This window comes from Carlito syrichta, unplaced genomic scaffold (assembly GCF_000164805.1).
Source record: "Carlito syrichta isolate Samal-C Ts95f unplaced genomic scaffold, Tarsius_syrichta-2.0.1 Scaffold84695, whole genome shotgun sequence".
Classification (NCBI taxonomy): Eukaryota; Metazoa; Chordata; class Mammalia; order Primates; family Tarsiidae; genus Carlito; species Carlito syrichta.
The window spans coordinates 217,925-242,231 of record NW_007028791.1 but is presented as its reverse complement, the minus strand read 5'-3'; the positions used below and the strand labels follow the sequence as shown (position 1 = coordinate 242,231).

General features: G+C 37.1%; 1 protein-coding gene across 3 annotated transcripts in view; it reads right to left on the bottom strand.

The window, feature by feature from the left end:
* Positions 1 to 24,307, bottom strand: part of TAOK1 (TAO kinase 1) — an 88,869-nt gene that overhangs the window by 62,394 nt on the left and 2,168 nt on the right. For all 3 annotated transcript variants that reach the window (XM_008056608.2, XM_021711601.1, XM_021711599.1), the window contains exon 2: positions 3,500 to 3,571. In XM_008056608.2, coding sequence (XP_008054799.1) covers positions 3,500 to 3,571 — 72 coding nt within the window. The remainder of the gene's footprint in view (positions 1 to 3,499; positions 3,572 to 24,307) is intronic.

Below are 24,307 nucleotides of genomic sequence, written 5' to 3'. Positions count from 1 at the left end.
CCAAGTAGCTGGAACTACAGGCATGCGCCACTATGCCCAGCTAATTTTTTAAAAATTTATAGTAGAGAAAAAGTCTTGCCAACTTGCCCCCGGGCTGATCTTGAATCCGTGGACTCAAGCAATCCTCTCATCTCTGTCTCCCAAAGTGTGAGATTACAGGCGTGAGCCACTGCACCCAGCTCATTTAGGACTTTAAAAGCTAGAAAGGAGAAATCGATGCCAAGCTTCAAAGTTTCAAAGGACAGGCTAACTCTCTTTAGGAGCAAATGCAGCTGGTGAAGGCAATACTCATTTGCCATTCCAAAAATCCTAAGATCTTTAAAAAGTATGCTAAATCTATTCTGTCTGCGTTCTATAAATGGAACAACAAAGCCTGGATGATAGCACACCTGTTTATAGCATGGTCTACTAAATATTTACTAGCTGGAGGTAACTGTTGAAACCTACAGCTCAGAAAAAAAAGATTCCTTTCAAAATATTACTACTCTTTGACAACACACCAGAACCCAAGGGCTCTGATGAAAATTTAAGAAATAAATGCTGTTGTCATGTCTGATCACACAAAATCCATTCTGTAGCCCATGGATCAAAGAGTAATTTTGATTTTCAGGTCTTATTATTTAAGAAATGTATTTCAAAAGGCTATAGCTGCCATAGAAAGCAATTCATCTGATGGATCTGGGCAAAGTAAACAAAGTAAGCCTTCTGAAATGAATTTACCATTCTAGATGCCATTAAGAACATTTGTGACTCATGAGAGGAGGTCAAAATAGTAACATTAACTGGTGTTTGGAAGAAGTGGATTCAGCTCTCATGGATGACTTTGAGGAGTTCAAGATTTCAGTGGAAGATATAAATGCAGATGTGATGGAAATAGCAAGAGAACTAGAATTAGAAGCGGAGGCTGAAGATGTGACTCAATTGCTGCAATCTCATGATAAAACTTGAATGGATGAGGAGTTACTTTCAATGGATAAGCAAGGAAAGTGTTTTCTTGAGACAAAATCTACTCCTGGTGAAGATACTGTGAATACTGTTGAAATTACAACACAGGATTCAGAATATTACATACATTTAGTTGATAAAGCAGTGAGAGGATTGACTCCAATCTTGAAAGAAGTTCTACTGTGAATTCAATTCTATTAAATACCATTGCATGCTACAGAGAAATCTTTCATGAAAGAGTCAACTGATGGGACAAATTTCATTGTTGTCTTATGTCAAGAACTTGCCACAGCCACTCCAACTTTGAGCAACCACCACTCTGATCAGTAAGCATCCATCAATACTGAGGCAAGAACCTCCACCAGCAAAAAGATTACTACTCACTGAAAGCTCCGATGATCACTATATTTTTTTTAGCAATAAAGTATTTTTAAATAAAGATATGTACTTTTTAAAATACAGTACACACTTAATAGATTACAGTATAGCATATATTTAACTTTTATATGCATTGGGATACTAAAAACTTTGACTTGTATTATATTTACTTTATTGTAATGGTCTAAAAACAAAACCATTGATAAGTGATATATATATATAAATATATATATATAAACAGATCCACACACATATATATACATATACACAATGGAATAGTTTTCAGCTTAAGAAGGAAATTCTGACATGCTACAACATGGATGAACCACAACTCGAGGACATTATGTTATGAGCTAGAAGTCAATCACAACAGGACAAATACTGAATGATTCCAGGTATATTAAATACCCAAAGTAGTCAAATTTATAGAGACAGAAAGTAGACTGGTGGTCCCTAGGAGCTGGGGAATTATTGTTTAATGGGTACAGAGTTTTAGTTTTAAAGATAAAAAAGAATACTGGATATGGATGGTGGTAATGGTTGCACAACAATGTTAATATATTTAATTCCACTGAACTGTACTCTGAAAAATAGTTAGGACAGTACAATTTATATTGTGTGGATTTTACCACAATTAAAAATAATTTAAAATTTTTTAAAATTTAAGGCTGAATCCCAGATTTCAAAAATAGACTATATTTTATAAATAAATTTATGTCATTAAACAGAATAAATAGGCTGGGTGCAGTGGTTCATGCCTGTAATCTCAGCACTTTGGAAGGCCAAAGTAGGAGGACTGCTTGAGCCCAGGAGTTCCAGAATAACCTGGGCAACATAGCAAAACCTCATCTTTACAAAAAAATTAAAAAATTAGCCAGGCGTGGTGGCTCATACCTATATTCCCAGCTACTCAGGAAGCTGAGGCAGAAGGATCACCTGAGCCCAGGATATCAAAGTTGCTGTAAGTTATAATTATTGTAATCATACCACTGCACTCCAGCCTGGGAGACAGAGTGAGGCCCCAACTCAAAAAAAAGGAAAAAAAGAATAAATAAAATAAAGAAATAATCAGAAGATTAGCAAACTAAAGGACATTCAGGTAGAATCAATAATTTCATTTTTTTGGCTGTTTCAGTTGCTATAAATTGCTTGTTTCTCAGATTAGATATATACCACCTATTGATTAAAGTTTGTTTCAAACAAACATTCAAAAATTTCAAAATCATTTTAAAAGATCATGTCCAATATAATTAATTTACTGTCAATGATATCTTATTCCACTTTAATTTTTAGAAACTGATAATCCTTCCAGGATAAACAGAATAAATACTATATAAACAAAACAGTTTAGGCCGTTCGCAGTGGCTCACACTTATAATCTCAGCACTTTGGAAGATCAAGGCGAGAGGATTGCTTGAGCCTAGGAGTGTGAGACCAGCCGGGGCAACATAGCAAAATCTAGCCTCTAAAAAAAAAAAAACATTAGGTGGAGGATCACTCCAGCCTGAGAGTTCAAGGCTACAGTGAGAACAGTGATTGTGCCACTGCATTCCAGTCTGGGTAACAAAGCCCTCAACTCAAATAAATAAATAAATAAGGACCAAGTTGAGAGGGTCTTTGTGATGTCAGTAATGTTCTGTTTATGGCTTTGGGTTACTAGGTTAAACAGACATCTGTTTTTAAAAATAAAAATTCACTGAGCTATACATTTAAGATTTGTACTTTTTTTTTTTTTTGAGTTGGAGTCTCACTCTGTCGCCCAGGCTGGAGTGCAGTGGCACGTTCACAGCCACCACAGCTTCAACCAGTTGGGCTCAGGCTATCCCTCTGCTTCAGCCTTCCATGCAGCTGCAACTACAGGCATGAGCTACCACACCCATCTAGTTTTTTAATTTATTGTAGAGATGAAGTCTTGCCATGCTGCCTAGGCTGGTCTTGAACCCATGGGGTCAGGAAATCCTCTTGGCTCTGCCTCCCAAAGTGCTGGGATTACAGGCATTGAGCCATCATGCCCAGCAGATTTGTACACTTTCTTTACATATGCTATATTTTTAAAAATTCCTACCCTTCCTCCCCAATTAAAACTAGTATGTCTTTAATAATACAATAAGAATGTATATATTTATTCTGAGATAAATATTGTACAACAAAAAAAGAATGTATATATTTAACCTACCTCAGTAGACTGCTTTCCACTATAAGACATTTTCTTGATGGCCACCACTTCATTAGTACGAATATCTCGTGCCTAAAAAATAACAGGACAATTTTAGAAATTAACAGATTAAATCTAGACAATTATTTCTTTGAGAATAAAATCATTTGTAAGCCACCATGTCAAAAAGAACATCAAAAACGCTTTTAAAAAACATTTAAAAATAACAACACTAAACAGGAATATTTATAAAATTATCCTGGAGCTGGTATTTTGGAAAGAAAAATAAAGCAGGTTTACCTTTGAGTAATCTAGTTGCAAAGAAAAATATAAACAAAGAGACAAAATAAGACTAGTGTATACAAGACTATGCTAATAAAGTTTGAAATCTCAAGAAAATGAACAATTTTTCAAGAAAGAATAAATTATTAAAACTGATCTAGGCCGGGCATGGTGGCTCAGTCTGTAATTCTAGCACTTTAGGAGGCCGAGGCGAGAGGACTGCCTGAGCCTGGGGGGTTCGAGATCAGCCTAGGCAACTTAGTGAGATCTTGTCTCTACAATAAATCACAAAAACTATTCGGCAGGCTGAGGTGGAAGGATCGCCTAAGCCCAGCAGGTAGAGGCTGCGGTGGCCGTGAGTATGCCACTGTACTCCAGCCTGAGAGACAAGAGTGAGACAACTCAAAAAACAAACAACAACAAAAAAATTGATCTAAAAATGTAAGCAAAACAAATAATGTTGGCAGACTGAAAAGAATATCACTACCAATACTAATATAAGTAAATACCAATGCTAATGTAAGTAAAACAAATAACGGTAGCAGATTGAAAAGAATACCAATAATCAATACCTTTAAAACAGTCTTGAGCAGAAAACAGTTTTACCAGGGGAACTTTCCAGAATGTAAGGAAGAAAAAAAGAAAGCTATCCCATTAAACTTACAAAGGTAATATAATCCTATAACTAAAATCTCACAAAGAACACAAAATTGAAAGTTAGGCAAATATGGTCAGAAAAACTAAAAATAACAAATTTTACAGGGCATTAAAAGGAGATCTCATTTGGAAAAAAATACAATAAAAGGAATAAAAAATATTTTAAAACTAGAAAAACATTTCCTTATTCACCACGTTTTTAAAAAGTCAAAGGGAAAATATATACATATAATATATATACATATATATATAATCAATAGAAGCCAAAAACATAAGATGAGCATAACTCCTAACGTATTCAATTGCAGAGAAGGCCAAACTCTTAGAAAGCCAAAATTAGAAAGATAATTTCTCCACATGACAAATCAATCTTTGAAAATAAATGCTAATCAGGATCAAGACAAGACTCTTAAAATACAGTCACAATGATTATTTAACACTGGTGTGGGCCAGCTCGGTGGCTCAGCCTGTAATTTCGCGCTTTGGGAGGCGGAGGCGAGTGGACTGCCTGAGTCCGCGGGTTCGAGACCCGCCTGGGCATCTTGGCGAGACCTCATCTCTACAATAAATCAAAAAATTAGCCAGGCTGGTAGCATGTGCTTGTAGTTCCAGCTACTTGGAAGGCTGAGGTGGAAAGATCGCCAGAGCCCAGCAGGTCGAGGCTGCAGTGGCCAGGAGTGGTCACTGCACTCCAGTCTGGGTGACAGAGTGAGACTCCAACTCAAAAACAAACAAAAAAAACCACTGGTATGGATATTCTTAAAAAGAAAAAATTATAACAGAAACATGATAGTTAACTATAGAAAAGAGCCAGTAGCAGGAAACTGGGGGCTGAGGGGGGTAGAAGAGGCACACCTCATCAACAAGGGTACCTGCATAATGAACATTTGTATACCTAACCCTGAATTGTACCCCACATGTTTAAAATAAAAAACTTAACAAAAAGAGCCAAACTCTCATTAATATGTAAAAAATGATAATATATTAAGACTCATTAATATGTAAAAAAAGACAATATATATTAAGAAGGTACAAGACAATAGCTGCAAAATATTTAAAATAAGTGAGTTTAGTAAAAAGGTCAGAAACCATCTCAAACCATCTGTGGAAAAGCTCATGTTTAATTCAAGCTTTAATGAATTCCCAAAGACAAAATGTTCTAAAATCAGATTATGGTGATGGTTGCAAAACTCATATGTACTAAAATTCATTGAAATGTACACTTAAAACTGATTTTAAAAAAACCAAAAAAACAAAAACATCAGCTGTTAATTTATACCTCAATAAAGCTCACTTAAAAAAAAAATACAGTTCCTCATGTGTACTCTGCTAAATGGGTCCCAGGAAAAATTAATGACATTTCAATTTCAATTGCTGGTGATCGCTTAATGGAAACTTGCATCACTCATTGTAAAGGGTGAAGTGGATCTATCCACTCACCTCTTGTTGAATATAAATTTATTTTCCCAAGATGCTCTCTACTTATATGTCAGTCCCTTGATTTTTGTTAATAGGTCCAAATAGCTATATTCTTTTATTTTATAACAGCTTTGAGGTATAATTTATATACCATACAATTCACCCATTTTAATGAATGCAATTAAAAACTTTTAGTACATCCACAGATATGTGCAACCATTACAACAGTCAAATGTACATTTCCATCATCTCAAAAAAACCCTAAAATGGTTTAAAAGGTAAGTTTTATTATGCATACTTTTTCTCTATTAAAAAGAAGAGGAGGGGATAAAACATATTCTTTAGCTATCATTTTCCTAACTCCTTACCTACACCCATACCTAAACAACAATCTATTTTCTGTCTCTAGAGATTTGCCCAATCTGGACATTTCATATAAATGTAATCATATATGGGATCTAGTCATATATGATTAGACCCCATATATGTTTCCCATCTTGCATCTAAACCCCATACATAATTTCATTTATATAAAATGTCCAGAAGTCATCTGTGACTGATTTCTTTCATTAAGCATAATGTTTTCTTCATCTTTTCACGTGTTCGTTGGCCATTTATATATCTTTTTTGGAGAAATGTTGATTCAGGTCCTTTGTCCATTTTAAAAATTAGGTGTCTTTTTATTTTTTTTCTTTTCTTTTTTCATTATAACGATGTGGGGTACAATTCAGGGTTAGGAATACAAATGTTGATTATGCAAGTACCCTTGTTGATGAGGTATGCCCCTCCCTCCCCTAGCAGTTTCCCTCAACTGCCAATCCCACCCCACTCCCCTGACAGTTTCCCACTACTGCCAATGGGTGTCTTTTTATTACTGAGTTGTTAAGAGTTCTTTGTATATTCTAGACATAATAGATATATGTCAGATATATGATTTGTAAATATTTTCACTTATTCTATGGCTTATCTTTTCAGTTTTGAAGCATGGAAGTTTATAATCTTGATGAAATCCAATTTATCTTTTTTTTGGGTGTCACATCTAAGAATCTCTTGCCAAAACAAAAGTTATGCAACATTTACCCCTATATTTTCTTCTGAGAGTTTTTTTTGTTGTTAATTTAAAAAAATTGTTTTTCTGAGTTGGGAGTCTCACTCTGTTGTCCAGGCTGGAGTGCAGTGGCATGCTCATGGCTATCGCAGGGTTCAGGTGATCCTTCCACCTCAGCCTTCTAAGCTATAGGCATGTGCCACTATACCCGGCTATTTTTAAAATTTATTATAGAGATGAGGTCTCGTCAAATTGTCTAGGCTGGTCTCGAAACCCTGAACTCAGGCAATCCTCTCACCTCTACCTCTCAATATGCTGGGGTTACAGGAGTGAGACTTTGTGCCCAACCAAAGAGATTTATAGTTTCAGTTTCAATGCTTCAGATACATTTTGAATTAGTTTTATATAAGGTATGAAATAATAATTCAATTGCATTTTTTGAATTAAACAACTACACTTTTGATTATCCTAAGATAAAATATGATTTTAAAGTAGGTATATTAAATGCAATGCACTATCATGAACTGGACACTGGAACAGAAGAGAAACATTAATGGAACAACTAGGAATATCCAAATAAAGTATGTAGCTTAATTAATAGTATTGTATAAGTGTTGATTTCTTAGTTTTGATAACTATACCATGATAACGTAACATATCAACATTCGGGGAAACTCAAGTGAAAGTTAAAGGGGAAGATTTTTTACAGATTAAAATGAGATATGATCTTTGCCTACTACTTCTTTAAACAAATAATATTTTTCCCTCCCTTTGGGATCACATACTATGGTTGGTCATCATGTTTTATTTTAATTAATTAATTAATTAATTAATTTTTTTTTTTGAGTTGGAGTCTCACTCTGTCACCCAGACTGGAGTGCAGTGGCCGCTCCCGGCCACCACAGCCTCAACCTGCTGGGCTCTGGCTATCCTTCCGCCTCAGCCTTCCAAGTAGCTGGAAACACAGGTGCGTGCTACCATGCCTGGCTAATTTTTTTGATTTATTGTAGAGATGAGGTCTCGTCAAGTTGCCCAGGCGGGTCTTGAACCCACGGGCTCAGGCAATTCACTCACCTCAGCCTCCCAAAGCGCGGGATTACAGGCTGAGCCACCGAGCCCAGCGTCATGTTTTATTAGTCTCCTCTAATCTGAAATGATTCTTCAACCTTTATCTTTCATGACACTGACTTTTTTTAAAAAAACATATAGTGGTACTTAATAGAATGTTTCTGAATTTGTGCTTGTCTAATATTTCTTCAAGATTAAATTAAGGTTATACATTCCTGGTCGAAATATTACAAAAGTTACACTGTATCTTTTTCAGAGTATTGTCTCTGGAGGTAATACAATATCTGTTCTTCATTTGTGTTACTAACTTTAATCACCCACTTAAACTATTGTCTGGTTTCTCCAATATATAGTATATAGTTATAGTTACTGTTTCCCACCTTGCATCTAACAAGTAGTCTGTAGGAAGACACTTTTAAATAATGTAGATATGCTGCTTTTCAACAAACATTCCCCCTAGATTTAGCAACCACTGAAGGAGATTCTAGCTCAAAACAATCTTCACTGTGATGACAAAATGCTGATTTTTCCAACTTTACCATTATCTCCATATTTATCCACCAGCATTCTATTATACAGAAGAGTCCTCCCTCCCTTCTCATCTATTTACCTCTCTTTCATCTATCACGAAATTATGAATTTGTATTTAATTCAATGGGTTATAACCCATTATTGACACTCAAACCTTACCAGATTTGGCCAATGGCAATCCCTTCAAGCTGACTTCAGTAACCTTTAGACAGTTCCCGCATCCCTTATGAAAAATCACTTTTTAATTCTCTGGAACAAGATGTTTTAGGTTTGTATTTTACATTCTCTGTCCAAGCAATAGAATTAGCCACTTCTCTAAGAAGTGCTTTTTTTTTCTCTCCTTTTTTTTTTTTTTATTATTATTACTTCTCCCCTCCAAGGAGCTCTTGTTCCTTTCAGCGAGGAATTCAATACCTAGATGCTAAGTATGCTCATTGCTACTAGGGTGTATATTTGCTATATATACATACATGTATATATATAATTCATATTGATACCTGTAATTCCTATCCAATCCCACAGAGTTCTTCCTTATGTTCCCTGATTTTATATTTCTGTGTTTCTTCTTTAGAGATATAGAATTCTCACTCCCAATAACATCAAAATTATTCATTGCTCAATCCTTTAACATATAGCTTCAGAACTGTCACAACCATGTCAGTTTTAAATGAATCAATTAAGAGTTCAAGATTTAGCCGGGTTCGGTGGCTCAGCCTGTAATCCCGCACCTTTGGGAGGCTGAGGTGAGTGGACTGCCTGAGCCTGCGGGTTCGAGACCCGCCTGGGCAGGCGAGACCTCATCTCTACAATAAAATCAAAAAATTAGCCGGGCGTGGTAGCGCGCACCTGTAATCCCGGCTACTCGGAAGGCTGAGGTGGAAGGATCACCGGAGCCCAGTCGGTCAAGGCTGCGGTGGCCGGGAGCGGCCACTGCACTCCAGTCTGAGCGACAGAGAGAGACTCCAACTCAAAAAAAAAAAAAAAGTTCAAGATTTGTCTGCAGTTTCCTTCTCAACCAGACTAAGAGTATATTTAAAATACTCTGTACAAAAGTTACTAATATCAGTTCAATTTTCCCCCAAAGTGATTATGTCTGAAATACAACTGGAGTCATTATCTCTGTTTGCATTTGATTTCAGGGACTCCTCCATACATATTGATTTCATTTTAATTTTTAAATATATAAAATACTTATTATCCAAAGAGGTATACTCAAGAAACTATCACTCCCTCCTCTAGCCCATCCTTTCCATTCCACCCCACTATAACTACTACACCATCCTATATCTTTGACTGTTAGTTGTATAAGGATATAATTTGTTTAATCTTATCAAACTGTAAACTTAATGTCTGCATATTTACTGTATATAAATTTTACTCAATAAAATCGGTCAAAAAAAGTACTACCAGCCCAGATTAAATGATTACATGTTAGGGACTTTCTCAATGGTATTCTTATATTGGGCTCATCTATATTTATCAGATTCTATGCAATGAGATTACCAGGTGCTCTATATGTTCATTAGCACTTGTATTGCCTATACTTCTTTTTCTTTTTTAAACCACTCTGAGGTTGGGTGGTGGTATCCTTGTGGTTTTTATTTCCATTTCCCTAAGAACTACTGATGTTGAACGCATCTTCATATTCTTATTGGCCAACAGTATTTTTTTTTTCTTTTGGTGATGTATCTTAGACCTTTTGCCCAGTTTTTAAGGGGTTGTTTGTCTTCTCACTGTTGAGTTTTTAAGAGTTCTTTTTATGTTCTGGATACAAATCCTTTGTTGATATGTGACTTGCACATATTTTTCTTCAGTGTATAACCTTCTTTTTCATTCTCTTAAGAGCATCTTTGGAACAACAAAAGTTTTTTCTTGTTTGTTTTGTTTTTTCTTTGTCTAGTCAAAGGAATATTTTTCTTTTCTTTTTGAGACAGGGTCTTGCACTGTTGTGCAGGCTGGAGTACAGTGGTGCAATCATAACTCATTATAACCTCAAACTCTTGGGTTCAAGTGATCCTACCCACTTAGCTTCCCAAGTAGCTAGGACTAGAGGTGCATGCCACCATACCAGGTTAATTTTTTTAAAAAGGTTTTAAAAGAGACAGGGTTGGTCAGGCGCAGTGGCTCAAGCTTGTAATCCCAGCACTTTGGGAGGTCGAGGTGAGAGGAATGCCTGAGCTCATGGGTTCAAGAACAGCCTGGGCAACTTGGTGAGACCCCATCTCTACAATAAATCAAAAAATTAGCCAGGCGTGGCAGCTACTTGAAAGGCTGAGGCAGAAGGATTGTCTGAGCCCAGGAGGTCGACACTGGGGTGGCTGTGCGTATGCCACTGCTCTCTAGCCTGGGCGAGAGAGTGAGACTCCGTCTCAAAAAAAAAAAAAAGACAGCAACAGGGTCTCACTGTGTTGCCCAAGCTGATCTTGAACTTCTAGCCTCGAATGATCCCCTTGCCTTGGCCACCCAATGTGCTAAAATCACAGGCGTGCCTTAACTTTTAGCCTGCCTGCCTGCCTGCCTGTTCCTCCCTCCTTTTTTCAGTCAGGGTCTCACTCTGTCACCCAGGCTGGAGTGCAGTGGTACGATCATCATAGCCTCAGTCTCCTGAGTAGCAAGGACTACAAGCACATGCCACTACGCCCAGCTAATTTTTTTATTTTTGTGTAGAAACAAGGTCTTGCTATGCTAGTATCAAACTCCTGGACTCAAGCAATTATCTCGCCTCATCCTTCCAAAGTGCTGAGATTACAGGCATGAGCCACCACATCTGGCCTGGAAAAGCAAAAGTTTTTAACTTTGATAAGGTCCAATTTACAAAGTTTTCTTTTATGGATCATGTTTTTGGTATCATATCTATAAAGTCTTCATAATCCAGGGTAACAAAGATTTTCTCCTGTATTTTATCCTAGGAGTTTTATACTGTTATGCTTTACATGTAGGTCTATAAACCATTTTGCATTACTTTTTGTATAATGTATGAGGTATGAATGAAAAGTTAATTTTAATGCCTATTGTTGTCCAGTTGTTCTGGCACCATTTGTCAAAAAGACTATTCGCAGCGTGTGGTGGCTCATGCCTATAATGGGATAATCACTTGAGGCCAGGAATTCAAGACCAACCTGGACAACACAGCAAGACCCTGTCTCTTAAAATAGTAGTAATAATAAAAGCCAGCTGTGGTGGTACATACCTCTAGTCCCAGCTAAGAGACTGACTTGGGAGGATCACTTGAGCCAAAAAGGGCAGGGCTACAGTGAACCATGATCATACCACTGTACTCCAGACTCAGTGACAGAGTGTGACCCTATCTCTTTAAAAAATAAAAAATAAAAAGATTATTCTTTCTTCACTGAGTTGTCTTTATACCTTTGTCAAAAATTAACTGCTATATTTGAGTGGGTCTATGTATGGACTCTATTTTGTTTGATTTATGTATTTATCTTTTCACCAACATCACACTGTCTTGATTACTACAGGTTTACAGTAAATCTTAAAAATCAGATAGTACCCGGGCTCGGTGCCTCAGCCTATAATCCCAGCGCTTTGGGAGGCCAAGGCGAGTGGATTGCCTGAGCCCGTGGGTTTGAGACCCGCCCGGGCAACTTGGCAAGACTTTGTCTCTACATAAATCAAAAACTAGCCAGGCGTGATAGCACATGCCTGTAGTTCCGGCTACTTGGAAGGCTGAGGCAGAGGATCGCCGGAGCCCAGCAGGTCGAGGCTGTGGTGGCCAGGAGCAGCCACTGCACTCCAGTCTGGGCGACAGTGAGACTTCAACTCAAAAAAAAAAAAAAAAAAAAAATTAGATAGTATAAGTTACTTAACTTCTTTTTCAAAAATGTTTTAGCTATTCTCTGTTTACTTTGCCTTTCCATAAAAATTTTAAAATCTATTTGTCAATACCTACAAGAAAATCTACTGGGATTTTGAATAAAATTACAATGGATTTATACATCAACTGGAAGATAATTTACAGCATAACAATATTTAGTCTTTTAATTCATGAAGATGGTATAGCTCTTCACATATATAGGTCTTCTTTGATTTCTTTAATCAATACTTTATAGTTATCAGCATAGATCCTCAAGTATTTTGTTGGATTATACATGAGTATTTCATTTTTGGAGTGCTATTATAAATAGTGTTTTTAAAATCCCAAATTCTCATTGCTCACTGCTACCTATAGAAATACAATGAATTTTTCTGTATTGGCCTTCTATCTTATAACCTTGATAAACTCACCTATTAGTTCTACAAGTTTCTTTATAGACTGTCTGGCATTTTTCCAAAGTAAACAATCATGTCTGTGGAATGGTAAATTATAGATAAATTTTTAAAACTTTTTTTCTTAGTATATAAATGTAATATAAAAATAGCATAAAGAATATGACATGGGGCAAATTATTTCAATATTTTATTTGAGATAATCTATTAACAAATGAGCTAAAAAGACGGTGAAATAGTCTTCCAGTAGACAAAAATTAAGATAACAGTAAGAAAAGTTTGCCAAAGTGTTTGTTTACATAATAAAATACTGTATAGAACAAAACCAAATGAGCTATGAGTAATTTAAAGAAGAACATAATACTACATGTCATCTATTCTCACTGCCTGAGAGAAAAGAATAAAGACAAAATTAGTTGTAAGCCTGAGGCAAACCAGATGCTATCAAGAGAAAAAGAGGAACAAAAATAGTCATGGTGAGTAGGAAAAAGAAAATACATAAAATCGATCATTTTGTTTTAAACCAGGAAATTGCCTATGAAGACCTATTTGGAATCTATTTTAGTGAACTAATAAGAATGATCTGAAATCGCTGTATCAATTAACTATATTAATTATCAATATAAATGTCTTACTCAAGACTAATGTGAACAACAGTAAACAATTTGCTATAAACTGTGAAATTATAAAACTTGCAAATCCCCTAAAATAACAAAGATTAATAAAATCTTACACTAGAAAATAAGAGGTAAATATTATATCCCATTTCAAAAAATAAACCAAAAAACACACTTTTACAAGTAAATAAATGGCTTTGCTGGGATCACACATGGTCTGCCACATTTGTTAGCAAGCTACTTGGTTCCTACACCAGTGTTCTCTTTGGTTTTACTTTCTTATCTTGTGGCTCATCTACTGACATCATGTTGGTTCTATTTAAGGTATTGGAAACTAAAAGAGTATGCTTATCTTTCTGGCAATCTAGAACAATGATCCTTTTGGACATCTGACTCTGGTTTGGTTTCAAATACTTACTATGATACCTGTCCTTGATTAGCTTGCCTGATGAGACAGCCATGCTGGCAGACTCAATTAGAGTAATTTAAAATTTAAGGAGATCTCTAATGTCAGTTAATAAAAATTCAGAGATGTATTATAAGAGTTATTTTAGTGCCAGGCGTGGTGGCTCACGTCTGCAATCCCAGCACTTTGGGAAGTTGAAGCGAGAGGACTGCCTGAGCCCAGGGTTTGAGACCAGCCTGGGCAACTTGGCGAAACCTCGTCTCCACAATAAATAAAAAAGTAGCCAGGCGTGGTAGCACGTACCTGTACTGCCAGCTACTTGGAAGGCTGAGGCAGAAGGATCGCTGAAGCCCAGCAGGTCGACACTAGGGTGGCAGTGAACATGTCACTGCACTCCAGCCTGGGCAACGGAATGAGACTTTAACTCCAAAAAAAAAAAAAGAAAATAAATAAATAAGCTGGATGTGGTGGCATGTGTCTATAGTTCCAGTTACTTGGAAGGCTGAGGCAGAAGAATCACTTGAGCCCAGCCATAGAGGCTGCAGGGGCCATGAGCGTGCCACTGCATTCCTGCCTGGGCAACAGACACAATGGTTTAGCCAATATCAAAAAATATGAAGGTTAGTGACCTAGAAATGGAATTACAGCAAAAAGATTCAATTCTGGATTGCATTCAAACTTTACTCATCTACATGCTCATGCCTCCCAGACATCAAGACAAGTAACAGAAAACACCTGCTCTAAGCAGTTTCCCCTGACTCCTACAGCTTTCATTCAAGTGGTCCTAGGATCGTCCTAATCTGAACTTGAGTTTCCTGACCTCTTATGTCAGTATTTTTTTTTAATGGCAAGTACAGTGGCTCAGGTTTGTAATCCCAGCACTTTGGGAGGCTGAGGCAGGAGAACTGCTTGAGCCCAGGAGTTTGAGACCATGCTAGGCAACATAGTAAGACCTTGTCTCTACAAAAAAAAAAAAAAAAAAAAAAAGTTAGCCAGGCATACTGGTGCACCTATAGTCTTAGTGACTCAGAAGGCTGAGACAGAGAATCAGCTGAGCCCAGGAGGTCGAGGCTGCGCTAAGCTGTGATTGTGCTACTGCACCCCAGCCTTGGTGACAGAGTGAGATGCTGACTCAAAAAAAAAAAAATTATCTCTCCATATTTTATGAAAGAAATATGTCTAACATACCACAAAGTTGGTATCGCACACTGAACCCTTGTTATGCCTTCCTCTATATAAAAAGTCAGCACATTTTTTCTCTAAAGGACAAGATAATAAATATTTTAGGCTTTGCAGGTCACATAAATTTTTATTGCACTTTCTTTTTTTGTTGTTGTTAATGTAAACCATCCTTAGTTGGGAGCTGAACAAAAACAGGTAACAGGTTGGATCTGGCCTGAGGGCTGTAGTTTGTTGGACACTATTATATAGATAAATCCTTGGTTAACATTTTGCCACATTTGCTTTATTTAAATATACTTATTGTTGACTGGGCGCAGTGGCTCACGCCTGTAATCCCAGCACTTTGGGAGGTCAAGGTGAGCAGACTGCTTGAGCCCAGGAGTTTGAGACCAGCCTGCACAACATAGCATCATCTTGTCTCCACAAAAAATAAAAAAATAAAAATTAGCCGGGCATGGTGTCACATGCCACTAGTCCCAGCTACTTGGGATGCTGAGGTGGAAGGATTTCCTGAGCCCAGGAGGTCGAGGCTACCATGAACCATGATTGTCGTGATCATGATCATGCCACTACCCTCCAGCCTGGGTGACAGAGTGAAATCCTGACTTAAAAAAAAAAAAAAATAAGCCGAGCTCGGTGACTCAGCCTGTAATCCCGCGCCTTTGGGAGGCTGAGGTGAGTGGATTGCCTGAGCCCGCGGGTTCAAGACCCGCCTGGGCAGCGAGACCTCACCTCTACAATAAATCAAAAAATCAGCTGCGCGTGGTAGCGCGTGCCTGTAATTCCGGCTACTCAGAAGGCTGAGGCGGAAGGATCGCCGGAGCCCAGCAGGCGAGGCTGCGGTGGCCGGGAGCGGCCACTGCACTCCAGTCTGGCGACAGAGTGAGACTCCAACTCAAAAAAAAATACACACACACACACACACACACACACACACACAATATATATATATATATTTATACTTATATACACACATGGTTATCATTATCATTATTATTTTATTATAGAAGAGCCATTTGAGAATAGATAATCTGATCCTTGGTCCTAAAACACTTCTTCAGATATCTCCTTAGACCAAGAACATTCTCTTGAATAACTACAGTACAATTATCAAATTTAGAAAATTTAGCACTAATATAATACTATTTTCCAGGTGCATACATAGTCCATATTCAAATTTTACCAACTATCTGAGTAATGCTCTTTACAGGAGTTTGTGGGGTTTTTTCCAATTTCCAATTCTATAGGATTTTTAAAAATAGAAATCATATACTGTGCCCAGTTCCCAGATCTCTCCAAAGCCAGCTCCTGATATCTAGCTTATAACAGCATACTTTTGTTGTCCTATTAGGACCTTATTTCTGGGACTATGCTATTTCTCTCTCAACTATAAATCTCTGAAATAATCCAGCCTGGGTATGACAATCTTAACAACTACTACATAAGAAGGTGCCAAGTAGTAATCACTTCCTCTCCTTCCCCTCAGTAATTCTGTTCCATGGATGAGGCATGACCATATGAACCCTCTTATCTTGTCAGAAAATAAATACTCTTAATACTATTGATTTAAAACTTTTAACTGTGTACTCACCTCTCCATCCTCACTGCTACTAAACTAAGCTCTCAGCATTTCTTTCCTGAAGTACTACAAAAGCATCCTAATCTTTCCTTAATTAATGCAAAAGCTTCCTTTTCTGATCTCTGACACATGCTAATCTACCCTCCACACGAATGAACTTTTTATATAAGAAATGGAAATACAATATTTCTATTGTACTTCATTAGTTCCGTCAAGACTTCAAAATAAAGTTCATATATCTTAGTATACTGTAGGAAGTCCTTCAAGAGCCCTTGCTTATCTTCTTTATATTTCTCCCATAGTATCATTAGTTCCCCCTATATCCTTGATTCCAGACATACCCATTCCAGTCATACTCTTCACAAAGTTCTAATGCAATAATACAGTTTTATTTTGAAAAATTTAAATCACTGATATTTTGTCAATATGGGACTTAATTTAGTCTCCTTAATGAAAAGAAAAAGACAATAAACATTACTCCCTCCACTTTATAAATTATAAGGGCAGGCCTATGTAAGAGACAAAAATCTACTCAATATAACAATGAAAGATCAGCTACTCAAAAAAACCCCCACATCTTTACAGAAGGATATATGAAAAGTCCAGATAAGTACAAATAATATGAAACATTTACCAAGAAAAATTTCAATTCCAATTCTTGCCATGATGCTTGTGTTAGATTATCCCTAAAGTCAAACAACCATAAATAAAAGCAGGCAATATATGTAAACAATCATATAAAATTATCAGAAAACAACAAACGCAGGCATGACTTTGGAGATTAGACTCCTTCCAAGAAGAACAGTATATAAAATGAGCTCCAAATTGACCCCAGTTTCATCTCTGAACTTGTGGTAATGGGACGTAAAAGGCACAATTTCAGAAATTTGACAAGAAGCAGCTCAAAAATCTAAAAATTATCTTTAAGTAACTGGTCAACTCCTAAGTATTCATCTGCATGATAAGACTCCTAAAACCCAAGAAGAAAATAACAGCTAGAAGACTGAAGAAATGAGCAGAGCTTTTAGAAAACAAAAAATGCTGGCGAGATGAAGGCTGGAATTCAAACCCCACCAAAATAATTAAGCCTTAATAAATATCCTAAATGTTCAACTGGGATCCCAAAAGAGCCATATATTAGGAGTAAGGGCCAAAGTATAGAAGTAAGGGCAAAGCTGACATCAACTAGTTCTAACAAAGACTAAAACCGAGCCTCAAGGTAATCTACCAATACTATCTGACTGCCAAAAGAAAACATTAATTGTCTGTTTTTGTTGGGATCTTTCTGAGTTGTAATCTCACTCTGTCACCCAGGCAGCAGTGCAGTGGCACAGTCACGGCCACCCCAGCATCAACCTGCTGGGCTCCGGCAATCCTTCCACCTCAGCCTTCCAAGTAGCCAGAACTTACAGGCGCAAGCTACCACGCCTGGCTAATTTTTTATTGTAGAGATGAGGTCTCATCAAGTTGCCCGGGCTGGTCTCAAACCCACAGGCTCAGGCAATCCACTCAGCCTCCCAAAGCATTGGGATTACAAGCTGAGCTACCCAGCCCAGCCCATAATTGTTTTTGAAGAAAAATAACATCATCCAGAGCCTCTACAAATTATCCTCCACAATAAAGAGTATCCAATCAAAAAGTATGAGGCATGCTAAAAAGTGGACCAAATACTGAAAAGCAACAGAAAAAAACTTAAAATATAACAGGCCCATTGGGGATTCAGATAATGGAATTAGCAAACAGACTTTTAAAAAAAGGAATCAAATGGTCACTTTGAAGTAAAATATATGAGAAAAATAACACAGAGAGTAGGAGAAAGATTCAAGCTGAAATACTGTAAGGTTTTCACATTGTTTGAGATGTGGTAAAAGTGTTAATTTAACTATAGTAAGTCAATATATATTGTATAGGATAACTATTAAAATAATAATAAAAGAATACCTAACTAAAAGGTTAATATGGGGGGAACGTATTAATAATATCTTTATATTTTCTGTTTTTTGATGCTTTGACAACTAGACTTGCTGACTACTCCCAGAGTTAGCTAATTTTTGTTTGTTTGTTTGTTTGTTTGTTTGTTTTTTGAGTTGGAGTCTCACTCGGTCACCCAGACTGGAGTGCAGTGGCCGCTCCCAGCCACCACAGCCTCGCCTGCTGGGCTCCTGCGATCGGCGATCCTTCTGCCTCAGCCTTCGGAGCAGCAGGAATTACAGGCATGCGCTACCACGCCCAGCTGATTTTTTGATTTATTGTAGAGATGAGGTCTCGCTGCCCAGGTGGGTCTCGAACGCGCGGGCTCAGGCAATCCACTCACCCCAGCCTGGTAAAGGCGCGGGATTACAGGCTGAGCCACCGAGCCTGGCTAGAGTTAGCTAATTTTTATAGCTAGCAAGCATGCACGTCTTCATATGCAAATCAATCAATCCAAAGTCCACACCTTCAACACCTCTTTTACAAGGTTCTTACACTCTGGGAAGCTCTTCCCTGCCCTAATTACCCAGGGTCAGGTACCTAACAAATGGGGACAATCTCCACACCACTGAGTTTACTGAAATTATTTAAACTAGCCAATGCTGAAACTAGTTACCTGGGCTTGCCTGTTTCTTCCTTTATTCTTCCACAATAAAGACTCTTACTCGAGTTTTTCCCTCACTGTCTCTGCCTCCTGACCTACCATGACACTTACCTGTGTGGTCCCCTATGGCATGGTATGCACCTTTCTCTTGGGGCATGTAAATATAATAAACTTTCTCAATGGCAGTCATCTCCTGACCTATTGGCCCTATCATTACTTGAATAGTAATAAAACTTATATATTTAAAATGAAAAATAATGAACACTTAGTTAATTCAAAATATAGCAAGAAAGAGGAATAAAGGAAGAACAAATGATACAAATAGAAATCAAATAGGAAAACAACAAATTTAAATCCAACTATTTTAGTAATAAACAGGCAAAATAGTCAAATTAAAACATAGATTATGAAGTGAAATAAAAAAATAAAACTCAACTATACGTTGTATACCAAAGAAATACTTTAAGCCAGGCTCGGTGGCTCAGCCTGTATTCCCGCGCCTTGGGAGGCTGAGGTGAGTGGATTGCCTGAACCCACGGGTTCAAGACCCGCCTGGGCAACTTGGCGAGACCTCATCTGTACAATAAATCAAAAGTCAGCTGGGCATGGTAGCACATGCCTGTAGTTCCAGCTACTTGGAAGGCTGAGGCGGAAGGATTGCCAGAGTCCAGCAGTCGAGGCTGCGGTGGCCGGGAGCAGCCACTGCACTCCAGTCTGGGTGACAGAGTGAGACTCCAACTCAAAAAAAAAAAAAGAAAGAAATACTTTAGATATAAAGTCCCAGAAATACTGAACAAAAAAGAATGGAAAAGGAAATACCATGGAACCGTTAGCCCAAAAGAGTTGATTAATAACAAAGTCAATTTTCAAAGCTAGAAAATCTATTAAAGAATGAAATTTTAAATTATAAATGAGACAAATAGGAAGATATAATAATTCTAAATTTGTATATTCCTAGTAATGAAGCTTAGAAATAAGCCAGGAAAATATATATATAGCCAGAAAGCAAAACAAGACAGAGGTAAAAGGAAAAATAGACAAATCCATAAACATAATAGAGATTCTAAAATACCACCTTTTAGTTATTGATAAAACACACAAACCAAAACTAACAAAAAACCAAAACTGGTAAGGTTGCAAATGATCTAAAGAAGATAATCTATACCTAACCCTTAACTGTACCCCACAATATCATAATAAAAATATTGATTATAAAAAAAAGACAGTCAACAATATTTATCTACTTGACATATATAGATATATTTTCCCTCCAAGTTGGCAAAATGTCCACAAAGAGGAAATGTAATGTGTACTTTTTTTGTTTTGAGTCAAGGTCTCTCTCTGTCACCCAGGCTGGAGTGCAGTGACACAATCACAGCTCATAGCAGCCTCAACTTCCTGGGCTCAGGTGATCCTTCCACCTCAGCCTCACAAGTATCTGAGACTATAGACGCGGGCCATCACATCCAGCTCATTTTCAGTTTTTTTTTTTTGTAGAGACAAGGTCTCACTATGTTGCCTAGGCTGGTCTCAAACTACTGGATCAAGCAATCCTCTCATCTTGACTTCCCAAAGTGCTGGGATACAGGTGTGAGCTACTGCACCCAGCCAGAGCATTATTTTAATAGCAAAAAAAGGAGAAAAGCACCTAAATACCTAATCATATAGAATGATAAAAAGCAAATTATGGCATATTAAATACATATATGGTGAAATACAAAAATAAGCAGTAGCACATGCATAAAATGATATTATTTGTTTCTGTTTTAAAAGGTAAATGGCAGCTGGGCTCAGTGGCTCAGCCTGTAATCCCGTGCCTTGGGAGGCTGAGGTGGGTGGATTGCCTGAGTCCGTGGGTTCGAGACCCACCTGGGCAACTTGGCGAGACCTCATCTCTACAATAAATCAAAAATTAGCCGGGTGTGGTAGCGTGCGCCTGTAGTTCCAGTTACAGAAGGCTGAGGTGGAAGGATCGCCGGAACCCAGCAAGTCGAGGCTGCGGTGGCCGGGAGCAGCCACTGCACTCCAGTCTGGGTGACAGAGTGTGACTCCAACTCACAAAAAAAATAAAAAAATTTTAAAAAGGTAAATGGCAAATAACAGAATATAAACATTATGTGTTACAAATGTATATAGGGTGGCCAACCATCTGTTTGCCCTAGACTAAGGAGTTTCCAGCATGTGAGACTTTTACTGCTAAAATTGGGAGGGTTCAGCTCAAACTAGGATAACAGGAAATGTATACATAATATTTCTAAAACCATTTGAGAAGATAAAAATTAAATATTATCTGAAGGAAAAATAATGACAAGTAATGGTTTCTTTCCTTCATGTTTTTCCGCTTTTAAAGTTAAAAGTGACTGGTACATCTTTATATGAACAAGCCAAGTTTACTAAGAGTCTTTTTCTGAACATCTCAAAACAGAATTAAAGTTAAGGTTCAAAAGGAAATACTTTAGCCACATTGAGAAAAAACAAAAGAGAAGAGATATAAATAACTAAAAATCAGAAAAGAATGGGGACATTACAGAAATAAAAAGGATTATATGAGAACACTACAGGCTGAGTATCCATTATGTAGCATACTTGGGATCATAATATGTTTCAGATTTCAGGTTTTTTAGGATTTGGGAAAATTTGTATCATACTTACTGACTGAGCATCCCAGCAATCTGAGATGATCCAGTAGGCATTTGAGTATTATATCTGTGTTGAAAAAATTTTGGATTTTGGGCTGGGTACAGTGGCTCATGTCTGTATTCCCAATGCACTGGAAGGCGAAGATGGGAGGATCTCTTGAACTCAGATGTTCAAGACCAGTTTGGGCAACATAACAAAACACCACCTTTTTTTTTTTTAAGTTTTAGATTTTGGAGCATTTCAGATTTCTGATTTTTAGATTTGAGATGCTCAACCTATATTAATAATTATATGCCTACGAGTTAGATAATCTAAATTTTATTTATTTATTTATTTATTTATTTATTTATTTATTTATTTATTTATTTATTATAGAGGCAGGCTACTATGCCTGGCAATTTTTTTCTTTTCATTTCTTTTTTTTTGTAGAGAAAGGATCTCACTATGTTGTATGTTGCCCAGACTGGTCTCAAACACCTGGTCTCAAGTGATCCTCCTGACTCTGCTTCCCCAAAGCGCTGGGATTACAAGCATGAGCTACCACACACCCTGCCGAGATAGGCTAAATTTAAATTTCTAGAAATCCACCAATTACCTCAACTAAATGAAGGAAATCTCAACAGACCTATCACAATTGAAGAGACTGAATCTATAATTAAAAACCTCCCAATAAAGTCCAGAATCAAATGCCTTCCCTTGGTGAATTCTACCAAACATTTAAAGGAGAATTAACACCAATCCTTCACAGATACTTCCAAAGGATAGAAAAGAAAGAAATATTCCTAACTCACTCTATGAAGCATGTATTACCCTGACACCAACACAAGATAAAGACATCACAGAAAATTACAGAATTATAGCCCAGCTAATTTTTGATTTATTTTAGAGATGAGGTCTCACCAAGTTGCCCAGGCTGGTCTCAAATCCCTGGGCTCAGGCAATCTTCTCACCTTGGTCTCCCAAAGTGCTGGGATTACAGGCGTGAACCACCGTGCCCGGCCCAGATCAGTAATTCTTATGAATGTAGAATAAAAAATCTTTAACACCAGTAGCAAACAGAAACTAACAGCATATTAAGTGCTATTTAGTCTCCCACAATGAAGTGAAATTTATCCCAAAAATGAAAGGGTGGTTTAACATAACAAAATCAATGTAATATACCACATTAATAGAATGAAGGAAAAAATAGAAAGATGCAGCTTGATGCAGAAAGGGCATTTGACAGACTCCAACATGCTTTAATGACAAAACACTAAAAAAATTTTAAAAACCCAGCCCAGTGCTAACATAATATTCAGTGGTGAAAGACCGAAAAGGCTTTCTTCCCAAGATCAGGAATAAGGCAAGATGCTCATTTTCACCACTGCTATTCAACACTGTACTAGCCAGAGGAATGAAGACAGGAAAAGCAAAAGACATTCAAGCTGGAAAGGAAGAAGTAAAACTATCTCCATTTGCAGATTATATAATCCTATATATAGAAATTGTAAAGAACCCACAAGAAAGATAAATTCTTGTAGATATAAATTCAGCAAATTTGTAGGAACAAGATCAACACACAAAAATCAACTGTGCTTCTATAAATCAGCAATGAATAACTTAAAAAGAAATCAGGAAGTAATACCATTTACAATAGCATCTAAAAGAATAAAATATCTATGAATAAATTTAATGGAGGCAAAAAATGTATACACTGAAAACTGCAAAATAAAGAAACTAAAGAAATTCTAAAAGAAAATATTTAGAAAGACATCCTGTGTTCATAAATTAACAGACTTATTATTGTTCAGATGTCTATACTACCAAAAGTGATCTGGAGAGTCAACCTGTTAAAATGCTAACAATCTTTTCTGCAGAAATGAAAAAGTCAATTCTCAAATTCATATGAAATTTCAAGGGGCTCTGAAACAATCTTTAAGAGGAATAATAAAGTTGGAGAAATAAAACTTTCTGACCTCAAATAATAAAGCTACAGTAATCAAAACAACATGGTGATAACATAAAGACAAACAAAAACTGAATAGAATTGAAAGTTTAAAAATAAACCTATACTACATAGCCAATTGATTTGACAAAGATGTCAAGACAATTTAATGACAGAAAGAATAGTCTCTTTAACAAAGGGTTCTGGGACAACTGAATTTCCACATGCTAAAGAATGAAGTTGGACCTCTATCTCATACCATACACAAAAATTAACTCAAAATAAATCAATGACCTAAATATAAGAGGTAAAATCATACAACTCTTCGAAGAAAACATAGGGACAAATCTTCAGGACCTTAGATTTGGCAATAATTTTTAGACATGACACCAAAAGCATGGGTAACAAAGGGGAAAAAAAAGAAAAATTGGACTTCATCAAAATTTAAACAATTGTGTATCAGAGGTTATTATTCAAAAAGTGAAAAGATAGGCCGGGCTCAGTGGCTCAGACTGTAATCCCAGCACTTTAGGAGGCCAAGACGAGTAGAATGCCTGAGCCCACGGGTTCAAGACCCGCCTGGGCAACTTGGCGAGCCCTCATCTCTACAATAAATCAAAAATGAGCCAGGCATGGTAGCGCGCACCTGTAGTTCTGGCTACTTGGAAGGCTGAGGC